At 42.8% G+C, this 17,295-nt stretch overlaps 1 protein-coding gene across 2 annotated transcripts in view; it reads left to right on the top strand.

Annotated features, from left to right (window-relative positions):
* Window positions 1-17,295, top strand: part of RYR3 (ryanodine receptor 3) — a 563,010-nt gene that overhangs the window by 505,077 nt on the left and 40,638 nt on the right. For both annotated transcript variants that reach the window (XM_064374821.1, XM_064374822.1), the window contains exons 70-80: window positions 2,411-2,581; window positions 2,910-2,969; window positions 4,420-4,551; window positions 5,025-5,137; window positions 8,560-8,656; window positions 10,271-10,377; window positions 11,117-11,168; window positions 12,108-12,164; window positions 13,721-13,820; window positions 13,973-14,052; window positions 15,428-15,504. In XM_064374821.1, coding sequence (XP_064230891.1) covers window positions 2,411-2,581; window positions 2,910-2,969; window positions 4,420-4,551; window positions 5,025-5,137; window positions 8,560-8,656; window positions 10,271-10,377; window positions 11,117-11,168; window positions 12,108-12,164; window positions 13,721-13,820; window positions 13,973-14,052; window positions 15,428-15,504 — 1,046 coding nt within the window. The remainder of the gene's footprint in view (window positions 1-2,410; window positions 2,582-2,909; window positions 2,970-4,419; window positions 4,552-5,024; window positions 5,138-8,559; window positions 8,657-10,270; window positions 10,378-11,116; window positions 11,169-12,107; window positions 12,165-13,720; window positions 13,821-13,972; window positions 14,053-15,427; window positions 15,505-17,295) is intronic.

Below are 17,295 nucleotides of genomic sequence, written 5' to 3'. Positions count from 1 at the left end.
GAACCCAGGCGAGATAGACTTGCATCTGGATAGCTCAGACTTACTTGCTATGTGATCTTAGAAAAATTGCTTCATTTCCCTGAGCAATCCTGTTGTCATTTACAAAACTGACTTGTTAATATTTCAGGGTGTTGGGGAGAATCATAAATGTTTTATATAAGTAGCAGGCGCTTTGGAGTCATATTGCATATGCAGCTTTTATGTTTAGAACAACATGAAATTGGCCCATCAAATAGAGAGTGAGCAGGAAATAATTTAGACTTTGTACTCAAATCCACATAGTTACACTTTTAAGCGTATTTATTCCATTGCATACTGTGTATTAGCATTTACATTTTACATGTATACATATGTGATATCATATAGTTTATATACATATAACCAGGTTCTATGTTTTATGGATGATTTGAAACATTTTCAAGGGTAATTTAGACTATAAATGAGTTTTGCCCTGAGTCACAACCTTTAGAATTTTAAACCTGGTGGTAGAATGGTGAGGAGCCCGGCAACCACTCAGCCAGTGGGAGTCAGCACTCGCACAGTCTGTGTGTGAAGCAGCTTTCCCTTCCTGCTGTTTTCTGGAACACCAGGACCCTCCTTCTCTCAGCCGCATTTCTTTCTCTCTATTCATATTTCTTACTGCCCCTCCCACTACTGTCCAGGGGCTGACTGGTGTTTTGGAGCACTGGATACAAGGTACTCCTGCAACCACTAGAATTTTCTGGCAATGTTTGGCCAGACTGGGATTCTGTTAGCCAGGGATTTCACTGTGGTTTCTGTGATACTGTGATGCAGCTGCCTGAAAGTGCAGCCGCCGTAAGTGCTGAAAGAAATTTCACTGTTCTTAAAAGTGTCCATTAATAATTATGAAACTGTTTTGCCCTTTGGAAAGCAATTTAAAGAGATTAGTCCCAAGACTGTGTTATTTCTGACCATACTCTTCTGTTTCAAAAGCCTTTTCCCATAAAATGAATTCTGTCCCAGGCCAAGAGGACCAGGTCTTGTGTGCCAGTTCCAGGGGAGGCATCTGGCGTGCTCCCAGAGCCCCGTGTCTGTATGTCACAATAAATCACAGTACAGCCCCTCATTGCTGCAAACACTCCATGGTACCTCATAGTGCAAAGCATTGGTGAGCACCACGTCCTTCTTTCCCGGGGTCCCTGACATGCTTCTTGCTACCCAGCCCTCCCCACTTCTAGCAAGTGCCCACTGAGGCCATTCAAGCATGTACCACTTGAGCAGTTCTGCTTCTCTGGAACCTGGAATCATGAAAATTGAGTCACCACAGTGCCTTGTTTCCTCAAGCCCACCTGGACCCACCATGTGATCTCCCTGTGCTGTGGATGCTGAGGATTCTTAGTAGGTTGCCTGGGGCTGCTGTTGTATCATAGCCCAGTGCATTGGATTCCCCTCCCACTCCCCCTCCCCCCGCCCTCTTTTTTTTTCTTGAGACAGAGTCTTGCTCTATTGCCCAGGCTGGAGTGCAATGGCATGATCTCGGTTCACTCCAGCTCCGTCTCCCAGGTTCCAGTGATTCTCCTACCTCAGCCTCCCAATTAACTGGGATTACAGGCATGTACCACCACGCCCGGCTAACTTTTGTATTTTTATTAGAGATGGGGTTTTGCCACATTGGCCAGGCTGCTCTCAAACTCCTGACCTCAGGTGATCCACCCGCCTCAGCCTCCCAAAGTGCTGAGATTACAGGTGTGAGCCACTGCACCTGGCCTGGATTCCTCTCTTAATACAACTTCACTGAGTGAACTCTCTCTGAAAAGGATGAGAAGTCATAAGCCAAAGAAGGGTGCAAGCTTCCATCAACTGAGGAGTTCCTTTCTTTCAGGTCTTCAGGTTTTTTCTCCTAACTTTCCTTCAGCTGGATTCCAAAGCAGCCCTACTTAAGATTTTCCTTTTCCTGTAAGAATTTGCATTGCTCGTGGTGGGGAGTCTAAGTGAGATTCTCCAAAACACCAGTTTCGGCTTTGGAAACACAGGGCAATTATTCTATGGCGGATGCTTTTTCACATTTTTAGTGATTCCCCAGCATCAGAATTCTCAGAACTTTTCTGGGGTCATTTTTGTCGGTTACCAAATCATTGCTTTTGTAGAACACCAGTTTACTTGTTCAGTCCAGAAGTGAGTGAGCAAAGACCATAGGAGTCTGTAATGTGTGTTTAGTTATGTGGTTCTGTGTGCATGCGCAGAAGGAGAAGGCTCAGGGTTATGGCTGGTCTTTTATGGATACCTAATTCATCCTTGTTTAACACATTGTTTTCACTGTCCTTTGAGGTGTAGTAAGGCCTGGTCTATATTGGCAGGGCCACAAGGAGGCAGGCAGCCTTTGACATGAGGCCATTTCTTTTGGAGAATCACCGAGCCCCTCTCTGTTTATTCCAACATCATCTCCTAGTCTGGAGGACAGGACCAGGAGCGGAAGAAGACAAAGCGGCGGGGAGACTTGTATTCCATCCAGACCTCCCTCATCGTGGCTGCACTCAAGAAAATGCTGCCCATTGGTTTGAATATGTGCACTCCAGGAGACCAGGAGCTGATCTCCCTTGCAAAATCACGATACGGCCATGTAAGTTGCCCGTCTGACTGGGCTGAGTGTGTGACCCAGGTGGTGTAGTGCTAGGCATTCAGCCCCCAAAATGGTTAGTCCTCTTCCCCTGGGGAGCGGGGGGCAAATGAGCAGAAACCAGTGTGTATGGAGGCAACATGCCCTCATCTTTAAAATGGGCTTGGAAATCAGTGTGTGCCCCTGGGAAAAATTTCTGTAATGTTTTTTCTTTTGTTCTTCTAATAAAGATCCCAGCAAAAGTGTGCATTGACTCTCCATATATCCCCATATGCTATTTGAGAGTTCCATGGCGATCTCCAGGAATAAAATTTGACATCTCTTTCCACAGAGGGACACAGATGAAGAGGTCAAAGAACATCTGCGGAACAACTTGCACTTGCAGGAAAAGGTGATGACTCAGGAAGGCAGTGAGAACTCACACAGGCTTTCCTTCGGCCTGCAGGGTTCCATCTTTTCACTTAATTTACTCGTGTCTCTTATATGTGTTCCAAAAAGAATTTTGCAGTATTTGTGTTTAATTGGTAGGACTAACTGTCTCTTTTATTTATTTTAATTACTGATACATAAACTGCCCTTATTTTATTTTTTTGCCCTTAAATTTGTGTTCTTTGCTATTACAAAGAGGACTCCAATAAAGCATCTATTCCAATTTCCCATTATGTGAATGTCAAGCCATAGCAGGAAGAGTGTAGATTAGGTCTCAGAATTTACTAACTGTAAATCTTGTTAAACCATGTGATGGACACCTGGGAGAAGTTTTAGCACCTCCTGCTCTAAAGAGATTTTGAAACAAAATAATTTTGTGTCTAGTTGGTACAATAAAAAAATGCAATTTTGATTTTAAAGGCCATTTGAGATGTTTTAAAGCCTGTGAATCTGAACAACTCTTTCCTCAGGTACATTATGCCCTGAGATGGAGAACTAAGCCAACACAAAAAGTCCTTCCTTTCCACCCCAAACATACAGGAATGGTGAATAAAATATACTAGAAAAAAAGGCAATAAAAAGAAATCTCAAGGGCCAGAAAAAAAATCTTAGGGACTTGGTTTTTTAATAATCATAAACGATAAATGAAGAGGAATAGGGACCTAATTACCCACACTGTGCATAGATACAGAGCAAGAAACTTCCATAAAGTTAGCCCTGAACCAGTAAAACCCACAGCCATTCCACAGAGAAACCCGTTAAACCACTTGGAGAGTCTCCACCTCCTAAAATATAAACTGAGATACCTATAAGTAAAATTCCTCCTGAAGACAAGCTCATTTTTTTATTAGAAAGCACATCAGGAAATCTGTTAGTCATCATATGAAACAAAGAGAATAATTCAAGCATAAGGAGCTATTGAAAGAGATGTAAATGTAAATATGATTATAACATTTAATGAGATACCAAGGAAGTAATAGAACCTGTAAAGCAATAATTGGATGTTATATTTTTAAAAAGGAGAAGGGGAGATGGGTTTGAAAAAAGACTTCATGGTCATTATAAAAATAAAAAATAGTCATTGAAATTTAAAACCTAGTAAATGGGTTAAAAATAGGCTAGAAATAGCTGAAATGAGAAGTTATAAATTAGAAGAGTGCTTTAAGGAAATCATCCAAAATGCAACACAGAGAGATGACGAGATAGAAAATATGACAGAAGCATTAAGAGACTAAAAGTTATAATGAGAAGTTCCCATAGAGCGTCTACAGTGTTCCAGAAGATAATTGAGAAAATGAAAGTGAAGCAATAATAGAGTCTTGACTCCTGCGGAACCATGGCAGGACCAAAGGCTCCCTCAGTATGAGAAGTACAGGAAGTTTCTCATCTTATGAGTATGTCTCAATTTTCAGTCTGATGACCCAGCTGTAAAATGGCAACTGAACCTCTACAAGGATGTTTTGAAGAGTGAAGAACCTTTCAATCCAGAAAAGACAGTAGAGCGTGTGCAGAGAATTTCAGCAGCTGTTTTCCACCTGGAACAGGTAAGGAGCATCTGCCTTGAAGAATGGGGAAGTAGAAACACCCCGAACAATACCAAGCTCCTCTCCACACTCAGCTCTCAGGTACAAGAGCCGTCATAAGACTGAGAAAACAAGGAGCAAGGATCATCCCAGATCACCCCTACGTGCCATCTCGATGCCCCGTGATAGCAGATCTCTCCATTATTTCCCCTCCAGTGTTTTGTGCATTCTTGCCATTCACTCAAATTCTCCATTTAAGTCTCCTTCCATTTAATAAGCTGCTATTAGACAATACATGACTAAAAGCAATTGGGAGAAAGAGGAAAACCTAAGACGTTAAGACAACTGAAGTCATCCGCTGCTGGGTGCATTTTGCTAAGTACAGTTGAGAAGCCAAAATTCTTCCAGGATTAAGAAGTCTGGGCTACAGGTGACTGACTTCTGCCCCCAAAAGATCAGTCTAATGTGTACCAACCTGTGTGATTTCTTCTCAGGTGGAACAGCCTTTGAGGTCCAAGAAGGCCGTCTGGCACAAACTGTTATCAAAGCAACGTAAACGGGCAGTGGTGGCCTGTTTCAGAATGGCCCCTCTCTACAACCTGCCCAGGCAAGTATTTTGTCTTTTTTCCTGGCATGTAAGGCAGTGATGGGAATGGAGGTGTCCTCCCACAGCTGTGCTCTCTCGCTCTTAATCCAAGGAATAGAAATTTGAATCCTTGGCCTGTGGAGCTATGGTGGTCTACATAATGTAAGGGTCTGGCTAAGACAATCAAGGTAAGCATAAAAACTGAACCCAGATGAGATTCTCTAGATCCCATTCCTGCCAGCTCACCATTTGTACCCTAAAGTCAGCCAAGTAAGCACATGGAAGTACACTACTTTTGCTGAGGTGGGATTCTTTGTTAGCATGTAAAGTCTTCTGGAAAGAAGAAACTGTTTTTCTGAAAGATTTTACCCTAAATTCTATCAACGGGTCAAACAGTATTTCTCTGCTCAGGCACTTGACACTAAAATTACCATTTCCTCAGCAGGTACAGAAATGTAACTTGAGAATCTTTTAGCACAGTGTACTAACTGTCAAAATATAAAAAGCCTGGAGATGCCTCAAGAGGTTTGCCAGAGGCACGATGTCTTCAGGTGTTTCAGCTTATACTTTGAAGTAAAAAATATTTGAAGCTTTTTCTGAAAAGTTTGTGACACATCCTTGTCAATATAGGGAATAGTATCTGACACACTGGCCCAGAGTTGCCCACCCAGACTCATTCAGTGTCTTTGATGATGTGGTGACATTCCTGTCCTCAGACTCATCACAGAGTAGGTAAGGTCGGGCCTTGGGTCAATAAACAAAGCTAGTAATTGAATATCAGTCTCTGCTTCATTGACTATCAGATCAGTAGGAATGTTCTCACTTGATCAGGGAAAATAAACTGACTTAGACAAGTATATTCTGAAGCTTATGGAAATACATGTGTTATCTGAAATATCAGATGAAGGACTATTCCTATGCTTGACATTTTATTTTCATTAAATTGTGGAACCTGGCGATCATTTGTCAACAGTAGCCTATAACCTCATCCTGAGCCAACTGGCCACCTTGGCTTTCTTCGTTAGGGTCTTTGAAGATGTTTAAGAATCATGGTCTCAGCCAGGCACAGTACGCCATGCACTTTGGGAGGCCAAGGTGGGTGGATCACTTGAGGTCAGGAGTTCAAGACCACCCTGGCCAATATGGTGAAACCCTGTCTCTACTAAAAATACAAAAAACAAACAAACAAACAAATACCAGGCATGGTGATAGATGCCTGTAGTCCCAGCTATTCGGGAGGCTGAGGCAGGAGAATCGCTTGAACCCAAGGAGGCAGAGGTTGCATTGAGCTGAGATCATGCCACTGTACTCCATCCTGGGTGACAGAGCAAGACTCCAACTCAAAAAAAAAAAAAAAAATTCATGGTCTCTGAGACACATACCTGTTCCAACAGATCTGTGTCAAGAAACAGATTACTGTCTTTGGAAGATAATGAGCCATTACCAAATCAGGTAGAATTCATGAATAGAAAGATGAAAAACAAGGTCAAGTAATCATGGGCATTAAGGCTGCTGAAGTCCTGACAGAAAAGTGAAACTCATAACCCAGTAGAAAAAGCAAAAGTGCATAGAACTTGTGTTTCTTTTCTGAAAGTGTCAAAACATCAAAGTGTTTCCTTCCTTATCTGGTTGAGATTCCTACCTGACACTGTGCTAAGTTGGCCTCCAAAAGAGCCCAGCTTTAAGTACATGCCTCTAGGGCCAGGACAGCTAGGCAGAAATTACATCTCTCAAAAACAAGCATTTTGCTAGGCGCAGTGGCTCACTCCCGTAATCCCAGCAGTTTGGGAGGCTGAGGAAAGCGGATCACCTGAGGTCAGGAGTTGGAGACCAGCCTGATCAACATGGAGAAACCTCATCTCTACTAAAAATACAAAATTAGCCAGGTGTGGTGGTACATGCCTGTAATTCCAGCTACTCGGGAGGCTGAGGCAGGAGAATCACCTGAACCCAGGAGGCAAAGGTTGCGGTGAGCCGAGATCACGCCATTGCACTCCAGCCTGGGCAACAAGAGCAAAACTCTGTCTCACCAGAAAAATAAATACATAAATAAAATAAAGCTTTTTTTTTCTAAATCTACTGAAGATATTACACCATCCTTACATATCTGGGCTGCGCCTTCAGTAGTTCTAGTCTGTATGGGTAGGAGCAAGTCTAGGAATTCACTCTGTCCTTCATAAAGCATGACTGTCCCTAACCCAGTTGTTTTAGAGGAGCTGCTGCGGGTGATCTCTTTAGCATGGAGGACTGGAAGTAGATTTCATAACAACAGTGAAGCTAATGATGGAGACAACTCCTCTTCTCCACCTCGTGATGATCTAACTGCATAGAATCTCCCAAACTAAAGGGCTGAAGGGATTTATTTTATTATGTGGGAACTTTCTCTGATGCTAGTTTTTAAAAGAAAACCTGTATGCTTCTCTCCAGACACAAAATTAGTAATTTCTTCCTGAGCACCTTTCAACAAGTTTGGCTGGAAAAGGTTAATGAAAAAACTCAGTATGACAGGCTTATACCCATTTTAATGGTAATGTAACCTGTGGAGAGACCTGCTCATTCTCTGCACACTCCTCCTTTACTGACCATGATTTAACGTTACCATAAAAACACAAATTTGTACAATTTTTAAGAAGAATTCTGATTGGTCAGATTTGGAGAAAGATGGCAAGGGCAGTGTTCTTCCAGAAGCCATGATCAGGGCTTAATGACTCTGGTGTTGACTTTTATCTCCCTCCTCTCCCCTTCCCTCCTTACCAGTGTCCTCACATTCTGTAAACACTTGGCTGCTTTGCAGTGGCTGATATTCCCAGAAGTCGATCCTGGCTTATCAGGAGTGGCTCTGCTAGTTATTCAGTGCACCCACATGCTGGGGACATAGCTAGAATCCATGAGGCACACAGAAAACATGCCAATGGTGTACCATGCTTAAACCTTGCTTTGCTAAGTAAAAGCTGGAGCGCCTTGCCAGTATGGTTACTTGGAGAATGAAAAGAAGCCACCCCGTGGTATTTTTGGTATCTCTAAAATTAAACCACTGATCATCGGCATGGCTTACACTGGATTACCTAGAGAGGTGATCAGCCTAAAGGAACAACTAAATTGCCATATGAAGCAAATACTTCAGTTCTGTTACTTGCCCTGATGGCTGATTTCTCAATGGAGAGGAAATGTGATAAAGTCTCTGTGAGAACAGAGTAGGATTAGAGATAACTGCCATGTCTTTCGCTAACCATTGTCATTTTCAAAAGGTGCTCTAATATTCAAGATCCACCGTGTTAGAGGGTTCTGGTTTCTTTGAAGTGAATTCTATGGTGTGCTACTGGCCACCCTGACCAATCAGAAGATAAAAATTGTACAAAAGTCTGTCCTTCTTACTAACCATTAACTGCCCAAACTAAAAGAACAAGTTCCCTCTTGACCTCCCTCTCACCCCTTCCGCTCAGGCACCGCTCTATTAACCTCTTCCTCCATGGCTATCAGAGATTTTGGATAGAAACAGAGGAGTATTCCTTTGAAGAGAAACTAGTACAGGATTTGGCTGTAAGTACTGACTCCCCTGGGAGCAGATATGGGTGTGGATGAATTTGATTTTTGAATTCATGTGTGTGGTTGTAATAGTTAAACATTCACAAGGAATCATGTGTATAAATTTGAAAGCAACTGACTGTGTAAATGCTCAGGGGAGGCTCTGCTAACGGTCATAAGAGCCAGAGGATGAATTTTCACTTCGAGGTGCTGATACTATCATCATCCTCATCATCGTTGCTGTTAACAACTAATACTTCTTGAGATGCACAGCCATGTCATGGGGGGTTCATGCTAAGTGAAGTTTTGAGCACCATTGGTTGCAGGAGGCACCCCAGCCAAAGCCCCACATTCTCAGTGGTTCTGCTTTGGGGAAGTTGCATCTAAATACCCTTTCTGCATCTTGCATTTCTATATTTGACCTTTCAGAAAATTTGGCATGCCTTGTTTCTTACAGACTTCATTCTCTAAAGCCACCTAAAATGACACACGAGGGGAAAAAGCTTATTGCAGAGGTGCCACGGAGCCTCGTTCTGGTTCAGAGAGAAAATAAACCCTCCTCTTCTTTGGCCAACCTGTGGTTCTTTTTCTCCTTCTCTCACGAACCTTTTTCTCTTACCACTCACTCTCTCCGTTCATCTTGTCCTGTGTTTCTGATAGTCACTCTTTTCTAAATGTCTTTCTCTTTCTGTCTTTCCCTGTCACCCTATGTTTCTTTCCTTTTTTTTTTTAAAGCCTTTTCCTGTTTTCCTTCCCCTCATCTTTATGTCTTTCATTGTTCTCATATATTCCTGTTGGTGAGAAAGACACTCGGTTGGTTTTCTCAGTTTTTAGATGAGTGTGAAGTTGACAGTGACCGTCATTTCAGCCCTCTACTTCTTCTGAACCATTCATACAACCCATGTAGTTCTCATCAATTTACCAAATACAGTCCACCCTGCTGGCTCTGTCACTGCTAGAAAATTCACTTTTACCTCTGATATTAGCTGCTGTTTCTCTTTCTGTGGAAGGCGATAAAGAAAAGACCTGATCAAAGGAGAAGGGTGAGGTCTGCAGCTCCAGGATAGCAGCTCTCAGGAGCAACAAGAATTTTAGAATGAAGAGTTTGGTTAGGAAAGAGAAATGTTTTGCTGGGTTGAATCTAGAATAGTGTTAGACCCAAAATGGTCCCACTGCTTTATAACTCTTGCCCCACCCACATGTTGAGCCCAGCTTTGCAAAAGAAATGTCAGCTGTTGGCCCGAGAGAGCCAGTCTCTCAGGTGACTGTGGGGTTTCCCTCCTGGACTTGGGTGCCCAGAGCTTGCATGAGAGGTCTGCTGATTGGGGTATGCAGCTATTCCCTTTATGGGCAGTCTTTTGCTTTTTATTTTGTTTTAACCCAAAATTGGAATGTTTCTTTGATTGGCTATAGAAATAAAAATGCATATTTATACATATATACACATATTTCTCAAACCTTGCACCTTTAGGGTTTCTATCCTGAAATAAATATATGATGTAGTGGTTTCATTTTGTGCTTTAATCTGATGCGCTCTATGCCTGCGCTTTACCTTCTCTTTGTTCGCATGCAGTCACGTGGCACGAGATTAAATTCATGCCTAAAACCTATCTGTGTTCATTTGTGTAGAAATCTCCAAAGGTGGAAGAGGAGGAGGAGGAAGAGACAGAAAGACAACCTGACCCACTACATCAGATCATTCTCTATTTTAGCCGCAACGCTCTCACGGAGAGGAGGTCAGAACCACCAGAGCACCTGCTTCTCCCAGGCACCAAGGATACTGGTGTCCACTCCTAACCTTCCTCACTCAGAAGGCCGTGAGTGGAAAAGGGAAGCCAGATTTGAGCAGCCCTCCTTGCTGCCCGATTTTTGGCCATCAAGTTATGTCTAGGGAAACTACATCAAGCCACAGCCTGCTCTGTGTCAGACACTGAGCTGACGATTAAACAGCCTAAAACTATAACCTTCATCTCTGAATTCCATGTTAAGCCAATGCTGGTTCACATTTTCAGAGTGGTTTCTAAGAATTGGAGTAGGGGAGGGGATTTTCTGCATTAATTCACTAGTACTTATAATTTGAGATTTATATGACTCTTAGTCTTTCTTGTGGGGTCCAAAAAGTAGCCTGCTAAGGCCAGGCATTGTAGCTCATGCCTGTAATCCCAGCACTTTGGAAGACTGATGCGGGCGGATCATCTGAAGTCAGGAGTTCAAGACCAGCCTGGCCAATATGGTAGAACCCCATCTCTACTAAAAATACAAAAAAATTACCCGGGCATGGTGGCAGACACCTGTAATCCTAGCTACTGGGGAGGCTGAGGCAGAAGAATCACTTGAACCCAGGAGGCAGAGGTTGCAGTGAGCTGAGATCGCACCCTTGCACTCCAGCCTGGACAACAAGAGTGAAACTCTGTCACACACACACAGACACACACAAAATAGTAGCCTGCTAATTATGTCCTCCATTCTTTCCAGCAAATTGGAAGACGACCCTTTGTACACGTCCTATTCCAGCATGATGGCCAAGGTACACCCAGGTTTTCTGCTCATTGTTTCTGTCTTTTGTCTTCTCTTAGACCTCCTCAGCCACGTGAAAATTGTCATGTTGAATAGCAGGCCTGGGACTTTGTCATGACATAGGTTTTAGGCATTGCACAATTCATGTGCCATAGGGATGATATTAGTAAGCTACTTCACTGTGTTCCTAAGGAAACCTTGAAGCTTTGCAGAAATAATGGGTGTTGGTGGAGAGGTTCACATTGACATTTCTGAAGCCAGCTAAATGGGGCTCGGGCATACAGACTGCCCTTGTGTTTTCAGTCAATGTTCAGAATACATTAAACAGTTCACAGGTGAAAGTTAGAAACTAGAGAGAGCTCCCGATGTTCTGAAAGACGCAGTGTGACCAGAGATGTTCTATGTCACCCAGAAAGATGGTGACCTCTGGAATGCTGAGTGAAAAAGGGAAACTTTGATATCGGGCAGAAAGGATGTGTTGGGGTATAGGAGCACCTATTCCTTTATCTAGCTGTACCACAGGCCCCCAATGGGAAGAGCTGCTTTAGGATTCACAGCCTAGGAGCTGTCTCCAATCTTACTGCCATGCCGTTGAGGCTGTATCTAGGAAGTGGCAGCTCCCTGCATTCCTGTCTCCCATTTACACCAGAACTTTAATAAGGTAGAAGGGTTCAAGTCTGTGGTTAAACAGCCAGGTCCCCTTCGATGATGTGAGCTCTGCGTTCTCGTTTCTCACCTCCGAATTCTATGGAAACTGCAGAGATGGCATTTACAGTAGAAATGCTATCCTGCAGGGGCCAAAGTGTTCCTGGTTTTACACCGAGCAGAGGTCCTGGGGTGCCTGTGAATTACGTCCTGTCCCCTGCCCTTGCAGAGCAGAGTTGTGTTTATTAGATTCACCTTTAATTTGGTTGTCTGTCTTCTCCCTTACCTGCTCCATGAAATCCAGAGTTGTCAAAGTGGTGAGGATGAAGAAGAAGACGAAGACAAGGAAAAAACATTTGAAGTAAGTTCTCATGAAGATTAAAAACAGAGCCACCCACCCTCCAAGGCCGATAGGCCAGGCCTTCAGAGGTGGGTACTGACATTAGCATATGTGGCTCACCCACCAGGAGTGTGTGAGTTGGCAAATCTGCCTTAATAAAGCACACGCGTTAGCTGTGGTTCTGTTTCTCTCTGCCCATGAAAAGATAGCGGGTAGTATGCCAGTCAGCAAACCACTAGCTGTGTTCTTGTGGGAAATTTTACTCAATCACTGTAGTAACAGGGCCATAGAAGGACAAATTAAAACATCTAAAATGAAAAAATCAGAAAAATGAATGTCTGCCCCAGTGTGGTAGCTCACACCTATAATCCCAGCACTTTGGGAGCCCAGGGGAGGGAAGACCACTTCAGCTTAGAAGTTCAAGACCAGCCTGGGCAACACAGGAAGACTGCGTCTCTACAAAACATAAAAAATTACCTGGGCATGGTAGTGTGTTCCTATAGACTCAACTGCTCTGGAGACAAGTAGGAGGATAGCTTGAGCCCAAGTGTTTGAGGCTGCAGTGAGTTCTGATTGCACCACTGCACTCCAGGCTGGACGACAGAGTAGCATCCAGTCTCTCAAAAAAAAAAAAGATTAAAAAATCAGAGCAATAGAGGCACTTGAATGGTTTTTGCACTATTATTCTATAAATGCAAGTTGATAGTGATGTTTATTTTGAGGCAGTACAGGACCCTGAAATTCTCAAGATTTAAACCAAATTATGTTACTTGTACTCTTTTATAGACAAAGTACATGACGAAACACAGCAGAAGCAAATGACTATAATTACAGTCTGGAAAGCTTTGACATTCTCATAACCTGTGTCTGGTAGAAAGTGAGCAGTGGCTCACGCCTGTAATCCCAACACTTTGGGAGGCCGAGGCAGGTGGATCACCTGAGGTCAGGAGTTTGAGACCAGCCTGGCCAACATGGCAAAACCCCATCTCTACTAAAAATACAAAAATTAGCTGGGTGTGGTGGTACATGCCTATAATCCCAGCTACTTGGGAGGCTGAGGCAAGATAATCGCTTGAACCCAGGAGGCGGAGGTTGCAGTGAACTGAGATCATGCCACTACACTCCAGTCTGGGAGACAGAGTAAGACTCCATCTCAAAAAAAAAAAGAAAGAAAAAAAGTGTTAGCTGTGGTCTGAGCATTCCAGATGAGTGAGCATTCCTGCATTCAGCCAGAAATACTCCAGTTGACCCCTCCGCAGGTTTCCCTGTGTAACGGAACATTGAAAACAAACAAGTTTTAATGTTGGGTTGCTCCCACGATTATGGTATCCAAAAGGAATGGACTGTGTTTTCTATCCGTACAGAAAATGGAAAACGTATCATCAAAATATGAGTGATGTGTAGACAGTTTAGAAAGTTGGGTGGTGTCTGGAAATAAACTTCAGAGATCTGTTTTATCCGAGTTTATATGTGTTGCCTTCCTTAAGCAACTGGAAAATTCTCTCTCACTTTGCTATGAGTGAACTCCATGGTGGTGGGTGGAAACCGATCTTTCTCTGTGATTTTTTTTTTTCCAGGAGAAAGAGATGGAGAAGCAGAAAACCCTGTATCAGCAAGCTCGGCTGCATGAGCGTGGTGCTGCAGAGATGGTCCTTCAGATGATAAGTGCCAGCAAAGGTGATTGTCCCAGTTTCTGGATAGGCCCATGTAACTTCCACTAAGATATCATGCTGTGACATAAAGATTTATTAGAGAGTCCTGCTAAGACCCAGTAGGCATGATTTAACACCTGTTTCCTTAGTGATTCAATCGAATCTTTGTCATGGCAGGTGAGATGAGCCCCATGGTGGTTGAAACTCTGAAGCTAGGGATCGCCATTCTGAATGGAGGCAATGCCGGTGTGCAACAGGTAATGGGAGCTCGCAGTGGCTGGGCAGCCTCCCGGGGTATTCCCATTTGACACCTGTCATGCTCAGGGAAGAGGAGTTGACTGCTACAGAGGGGGGCTTCCCAGAATCACTTAGCTGGTGTTTGTCCTTAGTGGCCAGTTATATCAGAGTAGCTGGGAACACAACCAGGGCTGGGAGTCTCCAGGCAAATTTGTCTTTAATAAAGAAGTTTTACCCAGGATTAAAGATAAAAACATATAGTTTTCTCATCAGTAGATAACTTTCTGTGTAAATATTCTCTAGAAAAATTTCCTAAGCATTAGATTTTTACTTTAACCCTTTATTGTCACTTATTAGCTGCCTTACTCTGAGCAAGGAGCCAGACCAGTTAAGTGGAGTTGATAAACTCACAAACCTGTTATTCATTCATTCATTGAACAGTTGTTTACTGACTGATGACCATGCCAGACTCTGCTGTAAGGACTGAGGGTGTAGCAGTGAATAATACAAATAAAAACTCCTGCCATCCTGCAGCCTACACTCTAGTGAGCATTAAAAGAGGCAACACCTAGAAGCATACAGCCAAGTACCTGACACATGGTATTCATTCAACAATCTGAATTGGAACAGGCTGCGGAAGACAGGAATGCACCGGTGTCTCTCAGGCACTCCAGGTTCTGGTTAAAAGCATCTGTGTGTACAGGGAAGTGAAATTTCAAACAGACCCTTGGCGTTCATGAGGGCTATATCCCAGGGCCTTTGAGAGTCTCCAGATTGACAACTGCCATTATTGCATATAACTTTTCCCAGCCTTTAACTCATCCCAAACAGATTTCTCAAATTTCTCATTAAAAACTCTCATTTTCTAAGTGATCCTTCATTTCTGTTCCCTTCTACCACCTACCTCTAGTATCAGTTGACTTTTCTACATGGCCTTTTTTGTTTATTCTTTTAAAAAACAAAATTTTTATCATGTCAGACAAAGTTCCTACCTTCCAGTAAGAGAGAACACGGGAAACAAAGCCTCATTGTGAAAGAAATACTAAGCTTTCAGCAAGGCTCCTTACTGGCTAAGCTCCTTGCTCCTGTGTGGAAAATTCATGGCATGAGCTATTCAGATTATAACTCAGCTTCATGATACACTACTTTATTACAGCCTTGGTGCTTGTTCCCAAATAGGAGGGACTTCGGTCAGTAGATCTATGAATGTCAATCTGCCCTAGAAGAAATACCAGTGGGTCTTTATAAAATAAACATGGTCTACCCCAAGGGATTCTGATTCCATAAGTAGAGGATCCAACTCAATGTGGCTGGAGATTTCTCCATCAGGATAGGAGGGTCAGCCTGTGACATCGTTTTCATTGCTTTTCCCTTTACGCTGTGTCTCCCTTGCAGAAAATGCTAGATTACCTAAAGGAGAAAAAGGATGCTGGATTCTTTCAAAGCCTTTCTGGTCTTATGCAGTCTTGCAGGTAAATGTGGGAAAACTACCATAGCATTTAAAAAACTCTTCCCTCTAAGGATAGGGAGGTAGGGGAAGGGGAGCACAAAATATACTGGCCTACCATAGAATTTTTGAGAGAGGAGTCACCTACTTTAGAAAGCGAAGAGAGTAGATGTTGTTCCTCCAGCCTTCAGGATTACAATTCAGCTAGCATTCAGAGGGGAAAATGTGATTGCCATCAGCCACATGCACACGCTCCCCTACTGCTGTTGTTTTTAATCTTCCTTCCTTGCCTCCATTTTCATGTTGTTTTCCCAGGAGGCTCAGTGCGCACATTGAGTTTCTTCCCAAACATGTATACCCATGAAAGTCAAACCAGAAAACAGCAGAAAAGAAGGGGGATTCCTGACTATGACTCAAGGCTGTGTTTTATTAAACCCACTTTGTTAATCTTTATCCTTAACAATTCTTTGAGTTTGAATGTGTGTTGGGGTGGTATGAATTTTGACATATCCATTTTGACAGAGGTACATGCTGGCATGGAAACATTTTGACATAGCCTAAAAAACTAGGCTTTGAACTTAGCATTCATATTAAGCTGTTTACACCACCCCTCATGGCTGAACGGCTCTCACACATAAATAATATATCATCAAGAGTCATAGGTCATGATACTTGCTCGATTCAGAGATGAGCCAGAATCTAAGAAAAGTATTTGAATAGTCTGGATATCATTCTAAAAGAAATTAAACTTTTAATTATCTAGCTCATTTGCCTCCAATTATGTTTTCCATTTAAAAATTTGGAAGATGGACATCATTTCTTTTGGTGGACTCTACACTTTTGCTAACTATATTTCCTTGGGTAAAATATTGTACCCTGGGCAGTAGGGAGCATATCTGAGCTGCAGTATAATTCTTTGTTCTCAGCTTTGTGTGGTTTTTTTCCCCACCAACAGTCTATTCATTTATTATTCTTTCAGGAAAACAAATGGAATATCTCCAGGCCTGACTCTCTGAGGCTAAAATAGTACCTAAGAACCCAGAGATGGCAAAAACCAAGGCAACACAATTTCTTCTTCAATTTATTTATTTATTTATTTATTTATTTTTGAGATGGAGTCTCATTCTGTCACCCAGGCTGGAGTGCAGTGGCACAATCTCAGCTCACTGCAACCTCTGCCACCTGGGTTCAAGCAACTCTCCCATCTCAGCCTCCCAAGTAGCTGGGATTACAGGTGCCTGCCACCACGCTCTGCTAATTTTTTGTATTTTAGTAGAGATGGGGTTTCACCATGTTGCACAGGCTGGTCTCAAACTTCTGACCTCATGATCTGCCCCCCTTGACCTCCCAAAGTGCTGGCATTACAGATGTAAACCACCACACCCAACCCAAGTAAAAACAATATATGTTTTTAAAATATTTAATCAGTAGGGAAATTAAAACATTCAAAATGGGTATTTAGGAATGGAGTAAGGATCAGAAATGTGTGTTGCACAGATTCAGATTCAAAACTGCTGCTTCAAAGCAACTACGTCCAAATGTCCTTTCCCATGTTTTCCTCCCCCGACAGCTAAACCAAAGTAGAAGGATAGTTTTGTGTTGATGAGCAGGCCCTTTTGCCAGCAGAATCTGGGAAAAAAACAAACAAAAATGGCAGTAGAGATTTCACTGTCTACCTAAGTCATTTTTACCTGAGTGATGAAATTGGGTAAATGAAGTTTACCTAAATCACAAAACACGTGACTCCATAAAAAGAAAACAGGGATGTCGGATTTTCTCCATGTCTTTGCCCAGTGGTAGAGGAAAAGCTAGGTTT

The sequence above is a fragment of the Aotus nancymaae genome, unplaced genomic scaffold (assembly GCF_030222135.1).
Source record: "Aotus nancymaae isolate 86718 unplaced genomic scaffold, 86718_ANA_hifiasm-v0.15.2.pri h1tg000011l, whole genome shotgun sequence".
Lineage (NCBI taxonomy): Eukaryota > Metazoa > Chordata > Mammalia > Primates > Aotidae > Aotus > Aotus nancymaae.
The sequence above is the reverse complement of the archived record's forward strand: the minus strand, read 5'-3'. Positions and strand labels throughout refer to the sequence as shown.